Raw genomic sequence first — 24,205 nt, 5'->3', positions numbered from 1 at the left:
TCCAAATTGATATGCGAGTACGCAACCCACTCGTCCAAGGAGATTCTTATCTCTATGTTTAACAAGGCTAGGAATTATAGGTAATCTGGCTTCCATGTGATTGGAGTGAGTCTTGGCTGGGATAGAGCGAGAAAAAAGCATGTTCAATATTCTGTTGAAATCTATAATCATGTCTTGATTGAAAGTCATAGGACTTCGACGAGGCCATTCAACAAACTCACTCTCTCTCTCTCTCTCTCTCTCTCTCTCTCTCTCTCCTTCCTCTCTCTCTCTATCTCTCTCTCTCTCCTCTCTCTCCTCTCTCTCTCTCTCTCTCTCTCTCTCTTTTTTTTTTGTAAGGAGCAGTTACATAACAGTCCACAAGGAAGGATTCACTCGATACCTCCAAATGGCTTAGGCTAGTGAGAAAGAGGCCAGGTCACCGTCTTACACCCTCAAATTCCATGGTCGCCGCATGCAAAACATTTTTTTTCCCCTACTAGATTCCTTTTTCATACCATGAGTGTCATTCTGTATAGTTAAGGCAATTTTGTATAATGATAAAGCTAATTATCATAAAAAACTGGTGTTTCTGATAGTTTTTTATGACGAAAAATGAAAACCTGAAAAATGTGTGGTTAGTCTTACCTCTCCGTCACGGTCAAGGTTTTAACTTCCCAGTAGATCCTTTCTGTCTCGCCACTCAAGGCATACTGTTCGAGTTCTTCGAGAAATGGTCTAACCATCCTCAAATAGTTAGCCTGAGACCTGGGACACCTCTTAAGCATACGCACCTCTAAATCTTAACCAGTGAGATTGGCAGACGAAAGAAAAGGACTGTTCTGATTGGCTACCGAGTACTACAAGTGGCAAACTGACCTAACGTTCAACACCTCAGTCATCTGGTATTAATCAAATCATGGCTGAAGGATAGATCCGTCCCTGTAATATTATTCACATTGATTACAGTTACTAATTGAAAGACCTTTATTGACAAAGGAACTGTAGCAAAAACGATGCCACTTCCAGCTTACTCTGGGTCCCTCAAAATGTTTAAACTGAATTTTGTTCGCATTAGAGTGGGTGGATCTGAAGGTCCACATCAGGCCACCTGGTTCCTTTTACACTTTATAGCATTTAGGACGAAGATACAAACTGCGATAAGGCTTTCAATCCAAATCAATCATCCAGCTATAAAGGGACAGTATACCACACACACAAGTGTGTGGTATACATATATAATTAATTTCTTTTATGAGAATGATAACGAGGCAAGATGAAACAATGGAATGCAAGACCATTCGCTTTTATTCCAATGCATTTTCAAGCATAGTACATACAACAGATCGAAAATTACAAAGAAAACTGTTTTACAAACAACACCCAAAGAGGTGGTTGCCCTATTAAACCTCCTTGACAACACCTAAGATTATTAAGAATAACAAGGGGTCACAACATAACCATTTCATTGCCAACATGGGTGATTACTTTAGGGTAGATAGATCTTCAGGTCATGAATACCTTTCTAATATCATCTCGAGTAACTGCATAAAATAAGGACGGGCTTAAATTAATGGTATTCTTTGTTGGTTGTATTAATTCAGTATAAAGCTTTTTCGGCTGACAATATTTTTAAAATTTTTCTATTTATTTTTTTTAAGTTACCGAGACCAAACTTCTACACAACTTTTCACTTAGGTGAGAGGACAACGTCCTTCAGCTAATTTCGTTCCACTGTAACACCTTGCTAAATTCTATTGTACATCATCGTGTGTAGAACTCTCTGGCCTTTCCGCCGATATATATAATTCATGCATGAACCCATAGATATCCATGTATATATGTCTGCAAGAAAACACAAATCCTTCTGGCCCAGACCGAGTTTCTCTCTGTTCAGGTAGGATACCATACATATCTGTCCGTAGCCTCCTTTATAGCCTGTGTTTACCTGTAATAAATACTACGGGCTTCTCTGTGAGCAAGAGCCCGTGCTGGCATAAGGCCAGCTTAATTTCAAACAACATAATAAATCATCACTACCCAGTTACCTGTCTTAAAGCGCCAAATAAGCGGTCAATCATTTTTGCGCAAACAAACGAGTGTGCAATCGTTAGCTTAACGACGTCAGGTTTGCGCATTCATCAGTTATCGTCTTCAATTTAACGAGACGACATGAACAAGAGCGCTGCTTGTATATCGATTGTTCTTGCTCTTGAAAGCAACGATTCCAAGAAAACCAGTTGTGGATAAAAGGAGTGATATGTAAAACGTTCTAGATTTACTTATGGTAATCTCTTAAAAAGATTACTGTTGTCCTCCCGAAAGGGTTATGAGAAGTTTTTACACATGGATCATTCTACATTCGCCGATTTTCTAGAAGATGTTTTGCCGCTGATCAAGAGAGAAGATACAAATTTGAGGATGCAACATCGGCAAATGCTAGACTTTCAAGCGCCCTTCGATTTCTAGCAAATGGCCAATCAGTCATTTTGATGAGCTGAAGTTTACCACAGTAATATCTCCACAGAGCCTTGGATGCATAAGTATTGAAGTATATACTGCTATCATATCTGTGTTGAAAGATTATATTTGGGTAGTTATATCTGAATAACCATAAATGCAATGGAAAAACTTTTATTTACATGAATAATGGAACAGGACTCGCTGAAACAAATTTCATATTAGTATACAATTAAATTAATATAAATTTATCAAATACTTTTTATTTAAGTACATGCACGTTGAGGGTAACGATATGAAAATAAATAATATTAAAATTAATGTAAATATATCAAATATGGATAATTTTTACATGTACAATAAAAAAATAGATATATTTCGTTAAACGTTTTACTTCCCAGGTATAGAAATCATTGAGCAAAACCAATGAAATTTTGTGATAATATTGTATTGCCATAAGTATGCGTGTGGAAAAAAAAAACTGTATATTACTTAAAGGAGTTCAGAGTTATGGCACTGTTCCCAAGTGGGAACGCTGTGACTACGTGTGCTGAAATTTAATGTATTTTCTCAATTTTCAAAATTCATACATAAACGTTATGGTAAACGTTTTTCTCTTCCTACTTGGTAAATTTGAAGAACCAAAATAAAGTCATGTTATTTGTTACAATGTTGCAAGTGTAGCCCCTCACAAAGAAATTATTTAGACAGTGTGGTAAGTTAATGCACATACTACATTTATCAAAATTTAATCGGACTAGGCATTTGCTACATTAATATCTTGCATTTTTCTTGCAACTCTGCTTTATATGGCCACCACCATCATAGTGAATGTCTGTTTATCATAGTACTAGACAGAGGGCTTATATATATCATTTGATCGAGTTCCGGACTTTTCACTGTTAATAACCTTTAATTCCCTTCTGTAATTTGAGCGGAAAGAGTTTATTTTTCGAACAACCATGGCTCTATTTGTCAATCAGTCTGGCATTTCCTTCAGATTTTAATGCCCCGTTTTTATAAGACTCACTTTTAACCTTCCACAAGTCTGGTAAATCATGATAAATGTCCAAAAACTTGGACCAAAATTTCTCATCACCAGCTCTACTCGCCATGACGACTCGGGCTCAAATGAGGTGATTGCGTATACATTGCTACAGACAGTACACCATTAATGGGGCATTCTTTTATCCAAAAAGAGAAATGCCCAATCACCTACTTTTACCAACGGACAGCACTACACACGACGGTAATGTATGCACAATCACCCATTTTGCCCATTTATGATTGACCGTCTATTTGCCGCTTTACTCTCTGACGGTGACATCAAGATGGCGGTATTTAGGCCCAGCCTTTAACGGACTAATTACGGCCGCTCACCTCCAGAGAACCTTTAGCGGACTCAATAAGGCGCCACAGTTTAGGTCTCTGAAAGCTCCATTCCGAGGACGACACCGACGCCATTAACGGACCCATCGCGGAACATCTTCGAGGTGTGTTTTGGCGTTTTTCGAGCGGTTTCGTCCGTTCTGTGAGCGAGACAAGCCACGAGGACGGGTAACTGGGTACTGATAATTTATTATGTTGTTTGAGATTAAGCTGGCCTTATGCCAGCACGGGATCTTGCTCCTAGAGCAGCCCGTAGATAATTTATTCCTGGAGTAGTAAGCAAATTTATTATCCTACAATATATTCCTCGCGAAAGAAGACAAACTGTGAACAAACCATAATCAAGAACTTTAACATCACCTGGAAGCAGTAGAATAGGTGCAAATTTTAATTTAGTCTTTACACTGAGACTCAATTTAAATTTTAGTGAACTGTGTTTTGTGTCAACCTGGGAATCTTTGGGCTTAAGATGACATGAAAAACTTCAGGTTTTGTCAAATTAGGCACTTTTTAATTTTGCTTAGCTTCATCCTCCCCCACAGCAACTGTCCTATTTAGTTCAAACAAAACAAATCTGAATCATTCACCTTTTATGAAATTTAACTTATTCGGTTTTTCTCAAGTTTATCGGCATTCTCTTCTTCTGTCCGTGTTTCTCGTCTCATGTTCTTTCTATTATCAAGAGGCTTACTTATCCTAACCATCCATGCTCGTGTTTCCTTATTTCACATCAGGCCTGGGCTAGAAATGGGTATTGAATTGCCTGTCCCATTTGTCAGTTTCATTCCTTCTTCTCTTCTTGAGCGGAAACGATCGAGATGCCTTGAAGGACTAGCAATCATGAACTTCTTCACACGTTAAGAAATAAAAACTGCATATTAAATCATAAGTATAAGTTCTTTGTTCAAATGCTGAACCTCTGATGTACGTCAACAATCCCTTCTTTAGATTAATTGACAGTACCCACAAGTCATCACAAATTCCACATTACATTTTTATCATTATCTTGGTCTTTACCTTCTTTCACCATTGAGTTTATTTATTTATTTATTTATTTATTTATTTATTTATTTATTTATTTATTTATTTATATTTATTTATTTATTTATTTATTTATTTATTTATTTATTTATTTATTTATTGTATGGTCGTACTTTATTAGTTAAAATTAAATTATAACTGGAAAGTTGACATGGTCTTCAAAAGACAGAAAAGAAAAGCAAGAGAAATAGTCAATTGTAAATACCTCTAAGGACTAGCAATCATGAACTTCTTCACACGTTAAGAAATAAAAACTGCATATTAAATCATAAGTATAAGTTCTTTGTTCAAATGCTGACCCTCTGATGTACGTCAACAATCCCTTCTTTAGATTAATTGACAGTACCCACAAGTCATCACAAATTCCACATTACATTTTTATCCTTATCTTGGTCTTTACCTTCTTTCACTATTGAGTTTATTTATTTATTTATTTATTTATTTATTTATTTATTTATTTATTTATTTATTTATTTATTGTATGGTCGTACTTTATTAGTTAAAATTAAATTATAACTGGAAAGTTGACATGGTCTTCAAAAGACAGAAAAGAAAAGCAAGAGAAATAGTCAATTGTAAATACCTCTAAATTTAGTTTCTATCAGGAATACGCTTATATACATAATCATCAACCCAACCGATCATCCAGTCCAGCAGTCGCTCAGTAACATTCTGGGGCTTAAAACGTATCCTTGACACTGCCCAGATTGTAAGCAACGCCAGAGAAGTAAACGATGATGAACAGACCGACGCAAATCGGCAGCAGGATCAGGGACATTTTATTCCATAGCTTGCCGTCGACTCTGAGCGCCGACTTCATCACTGGCACCTGCAAAAAAAAAAAAAAAAAAAAAAATTAAAATGTACTAAAAAGTACAAAAATATTTTCCAAGACACACCACGATTCCAAAACGCATTTTTTTTTTACTTTTTAGTTAATTTCAGACAAATTGTTTCAAACAATATATATATATTATATATATATATATATATATATATATAATTTATATATTATATATCATAATATATGATATATATATATCTATATATATATATATATAATATATATATATATATATAATATATATATTTATTCTTTTCAGTTTTGACAGAAATTGTAACTGATTTATGATTGTAGTTAACGTAATTGAACGTGATATTCTGTCAAGAAAAAGGTTTTTAAAAACTCGTAGAGTTACTAACTTATTCTACCGAGTCAAAGAAGGTATGAAAAATCCTAGGTGTTTTATAAAAATGCTGAGATACTGGGAGAAGTCACTAGATGTCACTGCTGACCTACTGATCATGCAAGGTTGTATTGTCACCGGGATTGAGTGAATATGCAAATTTAATCTCCATTGATCAAAGGAAACAGGTCGCAAAATTGAGTTAAACAATAACCTCTCCAGTGTACTGCAAGTAATTTGCTATACACACCGTTCGATTATTTAATGACTCCTTCTGATTACACCTTGAAGAATATAATAGTTCTGAATGATGACAAACTTGTACTATATATCTGTGTACCATATGTGTCTGCGTACCTCTGAATTAAATCGAAGATTTTTGATACATATTCAGAAATTCAGAGGATACTGAACTTGTCGGACATACCTTTTTTCTTCATTAATCTCAATATTCAAGCTCTTACAGTTGTGACTTAAAAACAATGAAACTAAATTGATATAAAGTTGTTGATTAATTTGAGAGCCAGATTCATAAATCAACGCTTTTATTATTTCTTCTGCCTATTGAAATGATTCGAATTCATCTTTAGATCTTCCTAGAGGAGAATGTCAGATTTTACGAGCTGCTGCAGCGCATGAGCATAGTCAGATCAGCACTAGTAGTAGTAACAGTATTAACAGTCGGGATTTTCCTTTGAAACTGCTCCCTTGCTCTTTTATTTTACCTTCTCGTGTGTTTGTTTACATTATATTTTCTCTGCTACAATATGTTTTTGATAAATCCTTCCATATTTTCAAATTCCTCTTAGGCAGATCTGTGAATAGTAAGAATTACCTTTCCAGAAAAATCATTTGCGCTGAGAACCTGGATGGGGGTATGCGACACCTGGCTGTCGACGAGGGAGTTTATGATGACCAGCAGGATGACCATGACGAAGTCCACCAAAATGCAGAAGATGAACCAGACGTCGATCAGTTTCATGTAGGCTGTTTTGGGTAAACCGGAAGCGATCTGAAATGGGGAGATAATGTCGTTTTAATCCTTCGCCAATTATTATTATTTTTTTAAATATTCAGCAAAAAATCCTAATGGACATAGTCGACAGAATATAAACCCAAGAGACCTCCAAAGATGATATCAGTGCAGCGAGAGACAAGTTATGCGACAAGGGAATAAATGAGTAAATAAGAGGGAATAGAAAATAAAACTGATAGTACACCTAAAATCAGGAGGCGTATGCATAAAGCAAGAATAACTTTGCTCCTCTCTTAAACATTTGGAGATCAGAAGATTCCATAACTGCACTAAGTAAACTACTCCACATTTTAGTTGCGGCCGAGTTAAAACCCCTAGCAAATGAAAGGTATTAAACCTGATACTAGACAAAGACCCTTTTTGAGGCAGTTTGTATGGTGTTTTTTTACGTTGCAACGGGATCAACGGCTTTACGTGACTTCCGAACCACCTCGAGAGTGAACTTCTATCACCAGAAATACGCATCTCTCACACCTCAATGGAATGCCCGAGAATCGAACTTGCGGCCACCGGGGTGGCACGCCAGAACCATACCGACCACGCCACTGAGGAGCCTTTTTGTGGCAGTAGCCTGCCTGGTGTTTGACTGTTCTTTTTGTTTTCCCTATATCAGATGCAATAGACATTGCAAATAAGTTTCCACTTTTTGAGACTTGATTAAATATAAATAAAATAATTACTTTCCTTGCCATTTGCGACGAAACTGATTAATATAACTATTTCCAATGCAGAACACTCCCCGCCCCCTTCTCCCTACACACACTAAACCTGTCGCCATTTTCTTTAATGCGGTTTACCTCTTCAAGAGTATCAAGTCCTTCCTTTCTAACACTTGACATACCCCATCTAATCACCAGAACCTCCCACTCTCTCCCCTCCTTTCTACCAAGACATCATAGTAACATATCCTGTTCACCATGCGGTTATCCTCTATTCTTTCCACATAACCAAACCTCTTCAAATCAAACTTTTATCATTTTGTTGACACTCATGAGTAAATATGATTTCCATAGCTGTTATTTTCCACTTTCATAATACAAAGTTCTCGTTTATTCTTGCGTGCCCCATAATGAAACGTCTGTTTTAGATAAAAAAAAAAATCAATATTTGAAAATACAGTGAAACTTACTAAGATTGTTTTCTTAACGTAATCATGCCTTGAGCAACATTGTTTAGTCACACAATCGTGGAAGCTCATAAAACGGACTACGATATTGCTAGACCAATAGCTGCTCTAAGAAGAATGTTTAGATCAACTGCAACGGGATACTTGATAATCTTCAGCTTTTCTAGTCATGATTAAATTTTGTAGGTCTAAGTTCAATGGTCTGTCTCGGGGTGTGTCACGGGATGTGGCACTCCCCCCACCCCCTTTTTATTTTATTATTTTTTTAAATCAATATTTTTACTGTAGCTTTCATTATTGAGCTACACAAATGATTTTTAATGGTATGGTTTATTTATATCGGAGATATTGTTTCATATTATATTTGAAGGGGAGCACGAGTTAAATCCCTGTATGCCTTGCTTCTAGAAAAGACAGTGATAATATTATTCACGAAATATCTCGTATGGAGGAAAGAACGAATTGACAAGACTGCCAGTGAGTTTGATTTAACATCGTGTTACTTCGCATAAATTCTTAACTGAAAGAAAGCAAAGAAGATTACGTCATCCTACCTGTGAGAAGAGAGATGCCAAGACAAGTAAGGACGTCAAAGACACCATGATCCTGTTCGTGAAATCCTCCAGCGGGAAGTAGAAAGTCGAGTAGGAGATGATCACCAGCAGAAGCGTTGGGATGTAGGCGCCGCTGATGTAGTAACCGTAGAGATTGGTCATCACGATCTGTATTTGTTGGCCGCTCTTGTTTTGGTAGATTAAGGGCTCGTGTTCAATGCTGGTCACCTTTCAAGTGCAGAGGATAATCATGTTAATAACTAGCAGTTACCAATAGCCGAAAGCTACCATATTATATAAACCTCAAAAAGAAAGAAAGAAAGAAGAAGAAAAAACTATAAGTCTAACGATACCACAAGTTATCATCTTAGAATATCACAAGCTTCAATAATTGCGGTGAAAATACTTCTCACTACTTTTCCTTTGTTCGACTGTCTATACTTTAAGATGTATTTAAAGAGATGTATGGTTAAAAGAAAAAAGTTTTACTTCTTGAACTTCACACAGGATTTCAGTGATGTGATGAACTTGTGCTAAAAATTTAAGGCCAAAATCAAATAAACATCCACCTCATCACTGCCAAGTTCCCCATTGAGCTATCTAAATTACGAACTGCATCTCAAAGGCTTTTGGGAAGAACAGAAAGTTGATAATTGCTAATGTACCATTATACGTTCTGCTATTCCAACCCTAGAGCGAATGCCCGTATCAGACAGGCAAAGTGGTTCTCTTTCAGGAAAGGAGAGTTATTGCTCGGTGCTGGGAATGCCGATTTTGTTTCGTAAAATTGAATAAAAGATTTTCACAAGCAAATTATAAGAAGCGTTTTTTTTTTAGTGATGGCCATTCAAGATGCGCTGTATATTGTATTGACAACTCCGACGTCGACGTCAGTGTCGACAACGAAATTTATACAAACGTTGCCAACGCCAACGTCGACGGTAGCGTTGGCAAATGGAGAAACAGCCCCTCGGTTTTAAGGCTGCAGATACAAGGAATTTGGGTTACATGACAAGAGACCTTCGTATAAGAAAGCTTATAAATTAAGTACAGTATAAATTGGAAACTTTTAAAACTTCGTATCCGAGTACGGAGATTAGCGAGTCACATTATTTTCAATATATAGGTACTACAATCAATATCTGAAGAATATTTGGATATTGTATTAATTAACCGTTAGGAAAGGATGAGATGGGTTAAATTCTAAATTACAATTGGTAACGATTACATCTGCCTATAGTATATAAAGAAAGGAAGGCTGGCAGTGTAAAAACAGAAGTTAAAATGAAGGAATAGGATTAGTGTTTAAAGCGGTCTGAAATTTTGGTGATAGAATACGGGATGGCAAACGGGTCTATATTATATAATAAATAGAATGTCAAAGACTACGTAAGTGGGTCAACGTCTAATCATGGAGCAGACAGAAAGACGGGCCTCCTAATGCCCCCCAGGGGAGGAACCAATAAAAGACCCACCCTTTGAAACCCAAAGCCTTCTCCAAAAAGCAACGAACGTGAAAGAAACCATACGAGTGTGTGTGTAGAACCACAGAGGCACCGTATCTCTACTGAACACTATGGGCCAAAGGATTACTGAATATGCTTTGACTAACTCATTGCTCCTGGTTTCTAAATATTCAGATTTCAGCCATTTGAAATAAAGTGCTGTAATACACTATATCAGCTTAGAAGGTACATCCCTTCCCACAACACATATTACGCATTTGCCTTAACTCAGTTGGTTTAAAGTAAACATGATTTCTATAGTATGGAGGGGAAAAATGGCGGATGTAAGACAAGCTGCAAGGATAAACGAATAACAAAACATTCAGCTTTCTCTTACATTTTCTTCCACTTACCAGGTATTCAAATAGACGTCTCGTTCCAGTAAATTCCACCTTATTCAGTACTGTGCTCACATAATGCTTCGTATAATCCCCCACGTAAAAGATTAATGGGCAGCGTTGAGAATCGAAAGGATACATTGTCAAGTCAAAGGTACACATCAGAGTAACAGTAAGCTCTCGCTCTAACATGAGGAGATTACCGCTGCCAGAGAAAAACACGTCTGAAAAACAGAAAAGCAGGACCTGTTAAAATAGCTGTATATCATGGGTAAGTATTTCACTATTTTTAAAAACTGTTTTAAAGATCTTTGTCAAGTAGGAAAACAAGCAGCAGTACGCGATCTCGCCACGAACATTACACACATTGTTAAATGGAAAGTTATAAAATCAAGTGAATTCGCAGTACCAGTATCATTTCTAAAGAATTTCTTGTGCCCGTTAGTCAATATTGTGTGCTCTGGTTGAGAAAAAATATCTATTCACACTCAGGAAGGAGATGCGATCTCGTTTAGGGCTTTTAGGTATTTATTCTGAATGAACAGTGCTCGCAGGTATCAATTGCAAAATGAAAACTGAAAAGATGATCATAGAATTCAGTTCATGTTACCTTCATCAAGTCGTTTATCATCGTCTGGTTCAGGTTCTGTGAGTCTTTGGCCCCATCCAGTAGTGCTTAAAATCTCAGATGTAGCAATACTCTGGTCTGCCCCAAGAAGCGTAACATCCGGATACCATATCACGTCAACTATGCCGTCAATGAGATTTAAGTTTTTGGTTTCGTGTAAATTTTTGTATTGTACACGAGAATCGAACCAACTTCTTGTGATCAGAAAGTCCACAACAAGGTTAGAATCCAGCAAGCTAAACTTTCTGATAAGCCGAATTATGAAATCAAAGGAGATTTGCGCAGGCGTGGAACTATCTATTTTTGGCGGGGGTATACGCTTGTCATATCCAGGTGGTAGTATCACAGTGACGCAGCCAAGTTCATCCCCTCGATCAGCACAATCTAATTCTAAATCACACCTCTTGTCTATTTTAATGCAGCTCCCATCGCTACAGGTGTACATTCCATCTGGGCAAGATGTGAGCTTCAGCTGAATGAGTTTCCCCGGACATTTGTCTCCGACTACTTCGAATTCGTGCACCCCAATGGGATACTCCAACTCGGACTTTCTCACCATCCTAGCTTGCACGTTGGGCTCAGCGATCTGGTATAGCACCCAGGTGTAGTCATAGGCTGATTGGCTATTATTCCAGGCAATTTTAGTCCACCTCATCCCATTGAAAACAGGACGTTCGTTTATTCTGTTATAAACATAATACTGTCTATCAAATATTGACTCCTCACACAAGCCCCTGATTTTAAGAGGTCTGGAATCTTCAAACTGACAGGCTGTACAGACACTTCTTGAGCAAAGTTCGATGTCCCAATTGCCATCTCTTCTTATGTCAGTAGAATCCGAATGGGTTCGAGAGAGGACACATAAGGGATCTTCAGCCGTAGGACTTATTTCAACCCCAAAATTTTTAAAGGTTGATGCTTGTTTGGTGTAAGTATTCTGCCAAATTCGTTTCTTATTGTTCCATTCGACTCCTACCCACACGCCACCGGATTTCTCAAAAGCAGAACATTTCACCGAGTAATTCTTACCTTCGCTGTAAAGCATCACATTATCTTCATCGTCCAGAGGAAGAGCCATCCTGCCATTCAGTATTGAACAAAAGTGGAGCGCCTCTTTATAATTGCGTGGCTCAGGGAATATGGAATAAATCTTATTATTTGGAGGACAGGTACTCATGTTCCTCTTCTCCTCGGTGTAAGGCCCAAGCTTAAAGTCTTGAGATATGTTATGGAAATGTATGAGGGGAGAAGACTGCCATATGGCATCGTTGTTGCACTCAATGTATTCCATCATTTGTTGATGAGTTGCTAAGCCTTTCATCAGATACAAATCTGATATAATCCCATTAAAACTCTGCTCTTTGTCTGTTCCGCCTCCTGGTTCGTCCTGATCTTGTCCGAGAATGACTATGCCACCCCCATTCACGAGAAGTGGTTCTCGAAGTCCTTTCCTCTGTAAGAAACACAAAGGGTATCATTAGAGAGAGAGAGAGAGAGAGAGAGATACAAGTGTTCTTCAACTGGGCTGATAAAAAAACTTTTCAAAAAGGTCAAAGTCTGGTGTTGTACAATACTATTTGCTCATTTCCCTTACTGAGTCATCCAAGGTACCATTCGCGGTGCCCAATGAGTGGACGAAAGTCGCTGTTAGTGATGACAGATTCACAGCGGCGCAAAAGTAGAACCACCTCAGTGGTGCTAGGTCTATGTCGAGGATGTGGAAGATTCTCTTTCCGCAACAGGCCATTCGAAGCTCTTTTATGTCATATTTAATATCTGAAAAAAAGATATGACTGAGATAATGAATGTCAAAGGTTTCATATAGGAAAGTATTCTTCGTGTGAAATTTTATACAAAATGAAAAGTACAATATGCCATTTTCGCCACAGCAAACGTCCGTTGCTCATTGTCATTGTATTAGAGAAGCTCATAGTTATCAAGCCTTAGAGGTGGCGAACACTGAAAGCGTAACTATGCCTCGTTTACGACATCAACTATTATCAGTCTACACAAGAAAAGTCGTTCAGAGACGGCATGTGTGTACTTGAGCCTTGTCTACTCTCAAGTTCAAAAGATACTGAAAAGCGATGACCATTATCGCAAGGTAGCTCTAACATCTATATTCACATACTATTTATCTTCAGTCCAAGGGAATGGAAATAATCGTCATTCCCTTTTGAAAAATGCCTTAGAGAAAAAGGTACCAAGCTGCATGGTACCTCAGTTTCGCTCTCACTTTTTGGGCCTCGTGTTCTGATGGGTAGTATCGTCATCTACAAAGCGACGGGACCCAAATCCGATTCCTTGACGATGAAATGTCAAAGTAACAGTTAACCTAGGATTGCAATTATGCTGCAAGGTAGTTAGGCGACTATAGTGGTTGCAATCAGTTATGAAGAGCATGAAGCTAACAGTTTCTCCCCAAAGGAATTGCTGAAGTTGGAACACTATATATGTATATATATACATATATTTCATATATATATATATATATATATAATATATATCTATATATATATATATATATATATGTGTGTGTGTGTGTGTGTGTGTGTGTATAGACATGCGTCCGTATTTATTCAGAGATGATTAAAGTGCTTTTGTCTTTGACTTTTTTTTAAAACACATAGGAATTAGGAATAAGAGAAAACGCGATGGTTTCCTATTCAGTTCTTTGTGGGATCAGAGCAGGTATTCATTCTAGTCTTATTTACGTGACAATCACACTTATTTGGATTATTCCTATTTCAAAAAGTCAGTTGGCACTACACCTGATCAAGGATTAGTGCTTTATGCTCAAGAAGGTTACTGGAATTGATGAAGTGGGTGCTGAGGCTATAACTTTATAGCTAAGTTGCTGATTATTATTATTATTATTATTATTATTATTATTATTATTATTATTATTATTATTATTATTATTAATGACTTATATATAGGTTGAAAGTCTAATATAGTTTTAAAGAATAATAATTATAATTATAAGTTTCTTGCCACGATGTATCGTCTGGCACTTCCAGGCAGCCTCATGGCGGAAGGTGGGCGAGGGGTAGTCCCTCACCCACCCTCCACCAAGAGGATGTCTGGAAGTGCCAGACGAAATGTCGCGGCAAGAAACTGCTTATTATTATAATGATGATTATTTTTTTTTTCAGAAGATGAACCCTATTCACATGGAACAAGCCCACAGGGGACACTGACTTAAATTCAAGATTCCAAAGAATATGGTGTTCATTAGGGAGGCAACAGGTGCTGAAAAACACAGATAGAAGAGGCCACTTATTAAAAAGGAAACAAATAAAATAACGAACAAATAAATAGATAAATAAATATGTAAGTAAATTAGAAAACTACCAGGATATTTGAATTAGGGTAGTAATGCACCGAGTCCTCACTCGAACGACAGCCTCAGGGTGACAGTTCCACAGTTCAACGGTGTGAGGAATAAAGGACCTCTGGAACTGAGAAGTTCGACAGCGGGGAACATTTACTGCTAATTGGTGATGTTGTTCAAAGAATGTTGTTGCTATCTGCAAGAATAGGGGATCAATTTCAAAGCCTGTTCCGTTCTTTCGATGATTTTCAGCCTTTAATCCCGCGTTAGCAAGCGTTCCTTATACGAAGGTTGGCCATTTCTTAAAGCTCGGCCCATGACAGAGTTCTCAAATCAAATCGCCTTTGGAGGAATTTATCTTTGTGAAAAAATCATCGGAATGTTTACGATTCTCCAAGAGGACTAAAATAAGGTAGGATTTATGATGAAATGCTTCAGAACTGACCAAAATCATTGTATTTTTGTCGTTAACTGATTAACCGTCGCTAATCAGTTTATTAATTTTCTTAACTTTCACATCAGTCGTATCTTGAAATAAGAAAGTTACACTTTCAGCAAGTTTTTAGGTAATTATCACTGCCAAGTTTGAGACCAAACTTGGGTAGGTACTCAGGAATTAAGAAAAAAATAAATAAAGCGATTCAACTAAACTGAATGGGAATGAAAGATATCCGGTGGAGGAGATATGAATTTTTTAAGCAAATGTATCGTTCTCGATATTTAGGCTGCTGTACTAACAGCACTTGCAGTGAAAGTTTCACACTCTCTCAGTCATTATCAAGTAATTCTTATGTAACTTGACTGATAATAAAATGTTAACAAGAAAAATTAATGTCAATATTTTCAAGTGCCTGCGTGAATAATGGACCTCTCTAAAGCTCTATGACCACGTTAAAATACACTGAAACTTCTTCCTCATTAAAGTATGCTGGAACTTTCGAAGCTATTTAAAGCACGCTGCAACTATAGAAAGTCTTTTAAAGTTTACTGAAATTTCCTGGGATCATCTTGCCAGAATATTAGAGCTATCACAACTCGTACCAGAATATTGGAACCTTATACGCCAGTGGTTCTGAACCTAGAAGACGCGCCCTCCTAGGGGTTATCAGCAATTTCCAGGAGGGGCCGCCATCCCTAAGGAAAAATAAAAAACTCTCTAAATATATTCGTTATTATCTTAACAAGAGTGAGGAACTAATACTCAGAACTTTATGAAAAAATGCAAAAGTATCGTCTTACAACGTTCGTTTCCTCCAGTCTAGCCTGCTGCCCCTAGCTGGACTCGTTCGGATCCTATATATGTTCGGATCCATGCATCTTTTGAAGCTGCATTTTCCACGCCTGCTGCTCTCAGGACCAAACACAGAAACTGGCTGAATGTTGAAGGAGACTTACGCTGTGTACCCTCTGGCATTCAACCATGCATTCAGTATCTAGTAGCTAAGAAGCAGTGTCTAGTATCTCACTAATTCATTTCCCCAAAAATAAACACACACATTCTCTTTCCCATTTGATAACAATTTTCCTTTAAATCTGGAAGGTAATTTACTTATAGATACAAGGGGTGGGGGGTGTGAAGGGAACGGCCACCTCTTAGGAGGGCGTGATAGTAAAAAGGTTGGAACCACTGTTTTAAGCTCATGGCGCATTCTGAACTGCAAGAATATTGGAACTCTCTCCACCCTTGCAAGAAGCAGTCTAAGAACTTACGAAAGGCCAGCTCGTTGTCGCTATCGCGAATGGCGTAGGAAAAGAAGTAATCCGAATAACGGCTCCTGTATGAGTAGAGTCGAACGCAGAAGGTGAATTCTTGTAGAGTTGGAAGTGTGTAACGCCATGTGAGACCAGACTCGCCTCTGGCTACGTCGTCTGTCTGTAAGTGGACGGCCGCCTCTCCTCCTGCAGTATAAAAGGATTTAAAGCATTACTTCGGGATTCGTGGGAAATATTCGTGTTTCAATACGATAAGGCTTTGCCGTAGAATTTCATGGCTCTTAATTCTTGTCAGCTGTCGATTTCGTATGAAAAGCTGCATGTAATGCAAATGAAATTCTCAGAGAACAAACCAAACGGATTTGTTAAACTGTATTGAATGCTATAATTAATGATTAAGCTAGATTTTAGACAGTAGGAATATTCAAAATGATAAGAACATTTGTTATGGTTAGATGACAAAAGCATGGATTTAAATTACACTCCAATTTGATCTACAAGCAAAATGTTTCAAGTCAAATATAGAGAAAGAAAGCAGAATGAAAGGTGAGAGCGATAGGATCGTTACTCGCCTCCTTTTGGTTTTCCAGTTAATCTAAAAAAACACGAATTGAGAAAGAGAGAGAGAGAGCACCCTTGAGGAAGATGGGAAAGAAAAGAATTAGCGAGAAAGTAGTACGCCTTCTGGACAATATTTTGTAATAGTGAGGGCCTGAGTACAAGACTACTCTGATAGGAGGAAAACGATGAAAACTAAGAATCTTAATGAAATGAAGAGCAGACTTCACGATGAGAGATCCCATTATTTTATTAAACGGAAAAGAGTAATTATTTTTGGAGAAAATAAAAATTAGAATATAATATCAGTGCCGATGAAGCAATGCTACAATCTAGACGTTAAGATATTATTTAAATGAACAGCAAAATAACCAAATGTTTTATCAGGTATCCACTGAGCAATAATCTAGAGGCGAATGTAAGAAGTAATATAAAATGCCAAGAGTAAAGAGAAGGACTCAAGTCCTCTATTTATTTTCATATGGTAAAGTCGTGAAGACAGAGGATACAGTCAGACATGGTTAGGAAGTACAGTAATTACCATCATGTAATGCAAAGAACGTCCCCATCACTAACAGCCACATCAAGTGTGTCCTGCTTTGGTAAGGTACAGAAGACAGGCGTACAATTACAGGCGAGTTCGTCTGAAAAAGTTGAGGATATTTAGTCACGTAAAAGCCTTATGGTTTCAATTGCAGTTTCTTAACGATTGTCCTTTTTTGTGATAATCACCATTTTTGATTTAGTAATAAAAACAGGTATTTTTCAACTTCCTAACTCGGGTATTGGGCGCAATGAATTTGGCGTTCATACAGTTTTCTCAGTATAACCAGAAACGAGTTTAGTTGTATTTTTTTAAAGTTTGTTTTTCTGGAATCGCAAATTCCATATTACATCTTTATTCAACATATTGCCCTATCATTTCTGTATCAGGAACAACACCAACAATACCGAATTTAGTCGAGATAGTCCTAGCAGAAACAAATTCAACTAGAGATGCCATGTCATTAGTTTGATGTCCCCACTCATTTGTAACACGGCGGCAACACCCAGAAACTAAGTCACTATTTTTTCCTTTTACCAGGAGACTTACCTGATCTGGAGCAGCATTGCAGTGTTGCTCTTTTGACTGGGAGAAGGTGCTGTAGGCTACGATGAGCGAGGTGAAAATAGTCACCCAAGAAAGCCAAGCGTACATAACAAATACGTCTTGCCATAGGAAAGGCACTGGATTAACTCGAATAATTGCGTTGTCTCTGCAACAGAGGGAAAAAAACTGTGCGATGCTTAAATAAAATACTAGCAATGCGCCTTGTCTAAACTTGGGGCACGCTAACTTTATCTTAGATACATTATAGCAATGCCTCAACCATATTTGTGAGTGAACCTTCTCTTGAATTCAAATGTAGACGTTAAAATCCATCTTGAATTCAGACTAGATGTAATGAGACTAAGAATTGGGATTGCTTCATCATGATTAAGTGAAAAGCATGACGGTAAAACATAAAAAACGATCATTTGTAAAACCAAACTTAAAGGAAGATATTTCGTGGGGACAAAACTTCGAAAAAATAAAGTTAAGTTATAAAGAAATAATTAAAGAAGACATTTTACTAAGATACGTGAGGAATATCTTATTCAAAAGAATTGGAAAGAAAAAATCTTTACTAGATTTTGCCATTTTTTGCTGATGTCTTCCAGACTCAGAACCTTGTCCTCAACAAACATCAGTTATTTTACAAAATATTTACAGCCTTTCTCTTATTTCACACATCTGAACCTTCCAATAATTTATCTAACCATTTAATCCATTCAATTATTAATCATTCACACAGACAAGACATATATACGTGTATGTATGTATGTATGTACATATACATACTACATACATACATATATATATATATATATATATATATATATATATATATATATATATATATATATATATATAAGGTATAAACCACGAAGGAAAGTGAAACACTGGAGTAGTTGCAAGATCTTTCGACTCAACGTCATTTACTTAGCAAACTGAGGAAAGGATGTTGAGTCGAAAGAGCTTGCAGCTATTCCAGTGTTTCACTTTTCTTCGTGACTTATACCTTTATTTATGCATTTATCACGTGCCAAACTTTCGTGCTTCAGTTATCACACACACACACCACACACACGCGCGCGCGCATATATATATATATATATATATATATATATATATATATATATATTATATTATATATATATATATATATATATATACATATAATATATATAGATATATATATATATATATATATATATATATACATGTATATATATATATATATATATATATATATATATATATATATATATATATATATATGTATGTATATATATTATATAAAACTTCACTTTTATCATAAAATTCAAAATCACCAAACAGCTTTATATATAAAACTTCCACCAAGTCCCAGCAAATTGATTCATTTTTTCTATAGCGAAGAATTTAATTCTACTTCCCTTTCAATTCTGAAACTGTAACGTCTTTTTGCATTCGTATTTATTGTGCCCATTGCGTCTCAATCCTATTAGTGCGTAGCTCCCTCATAATTTCATTTCAGTAAAAATACGTCGGATTGTTTCTACTCTCCGAGTCTTACCTGTTCTCCATTCTAGAGGTCTTGCTCCTCCTGAGAGTTTCCTGTGGAACGGAATTCATATGATAAGGTTACGCGTTTCGCGTTTGGCCTTACGACTTCTGGAACGCGGCCTCCACTTACCTTCGTGAGTGGAGAGAATCTAGGAAATCCAAGGCTGCTTCTAAAGCACTTAAATGAATAGCTGAAATGTTTTCAGGATGGCCTATATCCTGTCGACCAGTATCGTACCCATTCGGCGATTGCCACATCCCTGTAATAATTGTTGATTGTTTTATCAGTTGGAAAAAATTGCTTACATGTCAATTTTTCCGTTCAGGGGCACGTCAGAATAGCTAACTGGTTCTTTGTATAGTGGGGGACATCTCAGATCCATTAGTTTTATTTTGTTTTTTCGTTTAAAACATGACGAAATATTAAATATCTAAGAAACTAACTCAGATCAGGCTATGCAAATGAAATAACGAGAATTATGTGGTGTCATTCATTAAGAATAGATTTTAAAAAACAAATTTTACTTAAATTTGTATCCCTTATAACATCATCATTAACATGTCCATCTCTTGGTGATACAGCCACTTTACAAAATGCTTAAATGACCAAAAATATTCCCTAAAATATCTATATTAATTGTAAATTCTATATCTGACATTCATAATTTCCAAATCACTTACGAGTGAACGGCAGATATCTTGCATAAAGGCGTTGCTTGATTAAAAATAGCTAGAATCACATCAATATGATTACAGAACATATGAGAAAGCCCACAAAAGTTGGATAGTTTTTGCAAGTAAACATAAGGTAAAGATATATAAAAAAAAATTCGCCAACTTCATCAATTTGCCAAGACAGTCCCACGTTGTTTTTTTTTCTTTTTAAGAATTGAAACTGATCCACAGAAACAGATTCTTACTCTTGCAAAGCCTTACATTAAGAACTTTCCTTGTGAAGTTCACTTTTGCCGAGAGGGTAGCTTTCAACTTAACATTCAGCAATAAAGACTTATTAAAGATGATTATTTTTTGTAAACACAATACTAGAATAGCAAATGGTAATGATTTGCTAATTCACCATGAGATTTTTTTGGCATCCTTCTTTATACTCAAATGGTCGGAACAAAGCTGAAAGAACTGTAAACAAATTTGAAAATTAAGTGAAATTTAGACATTTTTCTTTCTAGGTTTTCTCCCCCGTTATTAGGAAATCTTCAGCTTTTATCTAAATTTTTATGCATTTGATATAACATTATTTTTATGATGATCCTCTGGGATTATCAAAATCGAGACTATCAGGCGGATTAAAAACTGTATGCATTTGCCTCTGGCTTTCTTTGGTAAATATGAGACCTACTGGGATGATACAGCAATGCAAACGAACAGTTTATAAAATGTTCACCTTGTCTGAACAGGGAAGAAACTATTATGTGCGTCAAGTTAAATAAAAAAAGATAAAAAACTCAAATAAATTAGTTTCAGGTCTTACAAATTTCTATTTAATCCTATAATTAGGAACACATTTTTATCAAAGACGTGTTCATCCTTTTCAGAAGTAAAAGATTATCAGAAATAACTTTCCAGTTAAAAGGATCACTTACCTCTGAAGGAGGCAGATACCGAGTGATATCTTGAATTGGAAAAAGCAAAGGCGCTTCTCCTCTCCTTGACAACTGAAAGTCCTCGCGTTGAAGAAGCGCAGTTCTTCCTTGCTCGGGACTGATTCCATCCCACAGTTGTCATCAAAATTGCTCCTGGAAATTCCGTCCTTCCGATGAAATACCTCTAAACTCCAGTCTGTAAGACCCAGTTACATTTAGTTGGTAAACTGAATTGAATATGGAATTTAGACCAAAGGCCAAACACTGGGACTTATGAGGTCATTCAGCGCTGAAAAGGAAATTGATAGTAAAATGTTTAAAAGGTGTAACAGGAGTAAAACCTCGCAGTTGCACAATGAATCAACTGTTGGGAGAGGTTGGAAAGTCAGATGGAAGAAAGAGAATACGAAAGGAGGCACAGTAAAAGAAACGAAAGAGGTTGCAACTAGGGGCCGAAGGCACGCTGCAAAGAACCTTAAGTAATCCCTACAGTGCACCGCACGAGGTGCACTGACGTCACTAACCTCCTACGGGCATTTGGTTAGTAAAGAGAAATTCCTAAAGTCAGCTGATGTAACAAATAGGTCAGCAGGTACCCAAGAAGGACAAAGTGAGGATTCCATCGAAGTGTTTCCTTACTTTATTTTTATTTTTATTCTCATTTCTTCCGTTTCAGAAAGATTGTTCGTGCAGATAACTTCGTAGAAGACTTATGTTCCTCTAAATATAAGAATACTACATCACAATAACAGAACTAAAGGTTAATCTAAACAATAAAAGAAAGATAATTTTAATTTGGTGTGACCTCTTCAGCCGAAGCATCAGCCTCGGAAAAGCAAGTTTCGCTCAGTGTAACATTGTCAAGTTGTATGAATAAGAATTCCAATACAAAAACCATCAAAGCTAGTGATCAATCAGGTATAATATTTTTATATCATTGTTTATTGTTTAATACGATAAACCTTCAGTATTATCACAAACTTCCAAAAAGAAATTAAATTACCTGTCAATGATAATCGAACTTCACGTTACCTTTCCTCAGGCGGCTGATGAAATCCTCCAGATGTCCCACACGTCTAACATCGTCGAAGGAAAGTGACCAGAAGCCTCCCGTTTCATTGAAGTGCTCCTCTGCCTCCTTTGGTAAACGGTTGAATGGAATGACCTGATTGCAGGCGTAGGTCACATTCTCGACGTCTCGGAACAGTTTGTGCCACAGCTTCCTGGAGCGGTTACCCTCAGGCAGTGAAGTGGATTTGCAGCCAATCAGGTTCAGAATGTTTACGAGAAGGGTTAGGATCTTCATCCCTGAGGCTACTCTCGAGGCACCATCAGGAGCAATGTGCAACTAGGCTCACCGAGCGCTGCTCACGAAGAGCCCTCCTGGCTGACTGATTCTCCTGAGCAGTAACCTGGCAATCAATAGATGTTCTTTTCGACCGTTTCATTGGTCGCTAAAGTTGCCGCCTATTAAACTACCAGGCAACAAAATTTTAACTGCCGCGGGTAATATCAATACTTAAGCCCAGAACTTTTGTCTTTTAAACTTGCATGGTAGAGTCCATGACTTATGCGCCCCATTCTCGAGTCTTGGTCTTGGCCATGATCGTCTCCAGTCTCTGTATTCATATTTGCTTCACAGATCTATTGCAAATAAATAGATAAAAGCAATTTTCTATTCCCTTCCACTTCTTGACTTTTTATTCTGACCGTTCTTCCGATGGATTTCAGGTCCGAGGTTTTGCCTTTGACCTTGTTCGATTATAATGTTAGCTCATTTTCATAGGAATTTCTACAACAATCGTGGAAATTCGCCAGCTGTCTCCTTGATTAAATGGACCCATTGGTGTCATCGGATAACAATTTGGTAAATCTGCATAAATGTATTTTTCTAAAAAAAAATAAAAAAATTAACAATTTTGGTCATAGGGTCTTTCAGTTGTATAACACCGAAAATATTGTTATTACGTTCAACCAGTCTTTATCTTTCATATTCTTTTTGATGCTTGTTTGTATGGTGTTTTGACGTTGAATGGAACCAGTGGTTACTCAGCAACGGGACTAACGGCTTTACGTGACTTCCGAACCACGTCGAGAGTACACATCTTTCACTCCTCAATGGAATGGCCGAGAATCGAGCTTGCTGCCACCGAGGTGGCACGCCAACACCATACCGATCATGCCACTGAGGCGCTTTTCTTTTTTATGCTAATTCAAGAAATCCAGATATAAGTAATGAGAAGCATATGGTGACTAATTAACAAGAGAATCTCTCCTGTAACGTAAAATAAGTGAAACAGTCAGGTTGGCGTTTTATTATACATTTGCAATAATATGCCAGGAAGGTGGAAAACTGCCTCTGGTAAGATTCAGAACTGACCATACTTGGTAATTCCTTTTTTCGTTGGTTGGTAGATCCGAGGAATATATATATATATATATATATATATATATATATATATATATATATATCTATATATATATTATATATACGTATAGTTGTCTGACTCCTTTAAAAGGTTGTTATCATCATAATTCCTAAAATCCTTTCACTAGTCTATCGATAACTGGCGAATGAATCTGAAAATCAATAAAAGCAAATATTTTATTTTCAACAGCACTCAAATTTCTAACTTCCAACAAACATACTGACAAAGCTCAATTCTATTTATGCAACATGATGTGGATCTACAAAAAATAAATGAATAAAGTAAACACAGAGGAGTATTTGCTCTTGAAATATTAGTAAGGAAATATGGACATATTGTAAACTCTTCATGCTAGCAAAAAAAAAAAAAAAAAAAAAAAAATCACGTTTTCTACTCATTGATCAAAAACTTAATTTTTTTTTTAAATGAAGGAAATTTACACATATTACCGTTATTTATTAATTATTGTCTGCTTGATCTAGTCCATTTTATTCGTCGAAACTGATTTTCTTTCATAATTAAAACATTCATTATTATGATATTCATAACGAAGATGAGAGGCCCTATTCTTTTCACAAGAAACGTGTCCATTATACTAAACTGGGGTTGCTGCAATTCCTTTTATTTCATAACTTTTAAATCTGAATCAAACGCTGCAATTTGGTAGATAGCGGAACCTTATCCTTTAATGCTAAGTA

The 24,205-nt window shown here is 36.6% G+C and overlaps 2 protein-coding genes across 2 annotated transcripts in view; both read right to left on the bottom strand.

Moving 5' to 3' along the window:
* The window catches only part of LOC135222824 (uncharacterized), a 273,561-nt gene extending 272,888 nt beyond the window's left edge, over positions 1-673 (bottom strand). The window contains exon 1 of the mRNA XM_064261136.1: positions 628-673. The gene's annotated coding sequence lies outside the window, so the exon portion shown is untranslated. The remainder of the gene's footprint in view (positions 1-627) is intronic.
* A 4,285-nt stretch (positions 674-4,958) lies between these two features.
* LOC135223125 (uncharacterized) lies at positions 4,959-22,384 on the bottom strand. The gene is made up of 11 exons (XM_064261630.1): positions 22,111-22,384; positions 19,608-19,737; positions 17,942-18,104; positions 17,390-17,492; positions 16,288-16,476; positions 12,838-13,019; positions 11,226-12,696; positions 10,631-10,839; positions 8,773-9,000; positions 6,892-7,068; positions 4,959-5,698 (listed from the first exon to the last, which is right to left on the bottom strand). Exons 1-11 carry the CDS (start codon positions 22,382-22,384, stop codon positions 5,549-5,551), a joined length of 3,276 nt encoding a protein of 1,091 aa, XP_064117700.1. The 3' UTR covers positions 4,959-5,548.
* Between the last annotated feature and the right edge of the window lie 1,821 nt (positions 22,385-24,205).

Source organism: Macrobrachium nipponense, chromosome 8, assembly GCF_015104395.2.
Source record: "Macrobrachium nipponense isolate FS-2020 chromosome 8, ASM1510439v2, whole genome shotgun sequence".
Taxonomy (NCBI): Eukaryota; Metazoa; Arthropoda; class Malacostraca; order Decapoda; family Palaemonidae; genus Macrobrachium; species Macrobrachium nipponense.
The sequence above is the reverse complement of the archived record's forward strand: the minus strand, read 5'-3'. Positions and strand labels throughout refer to the sequence as shown.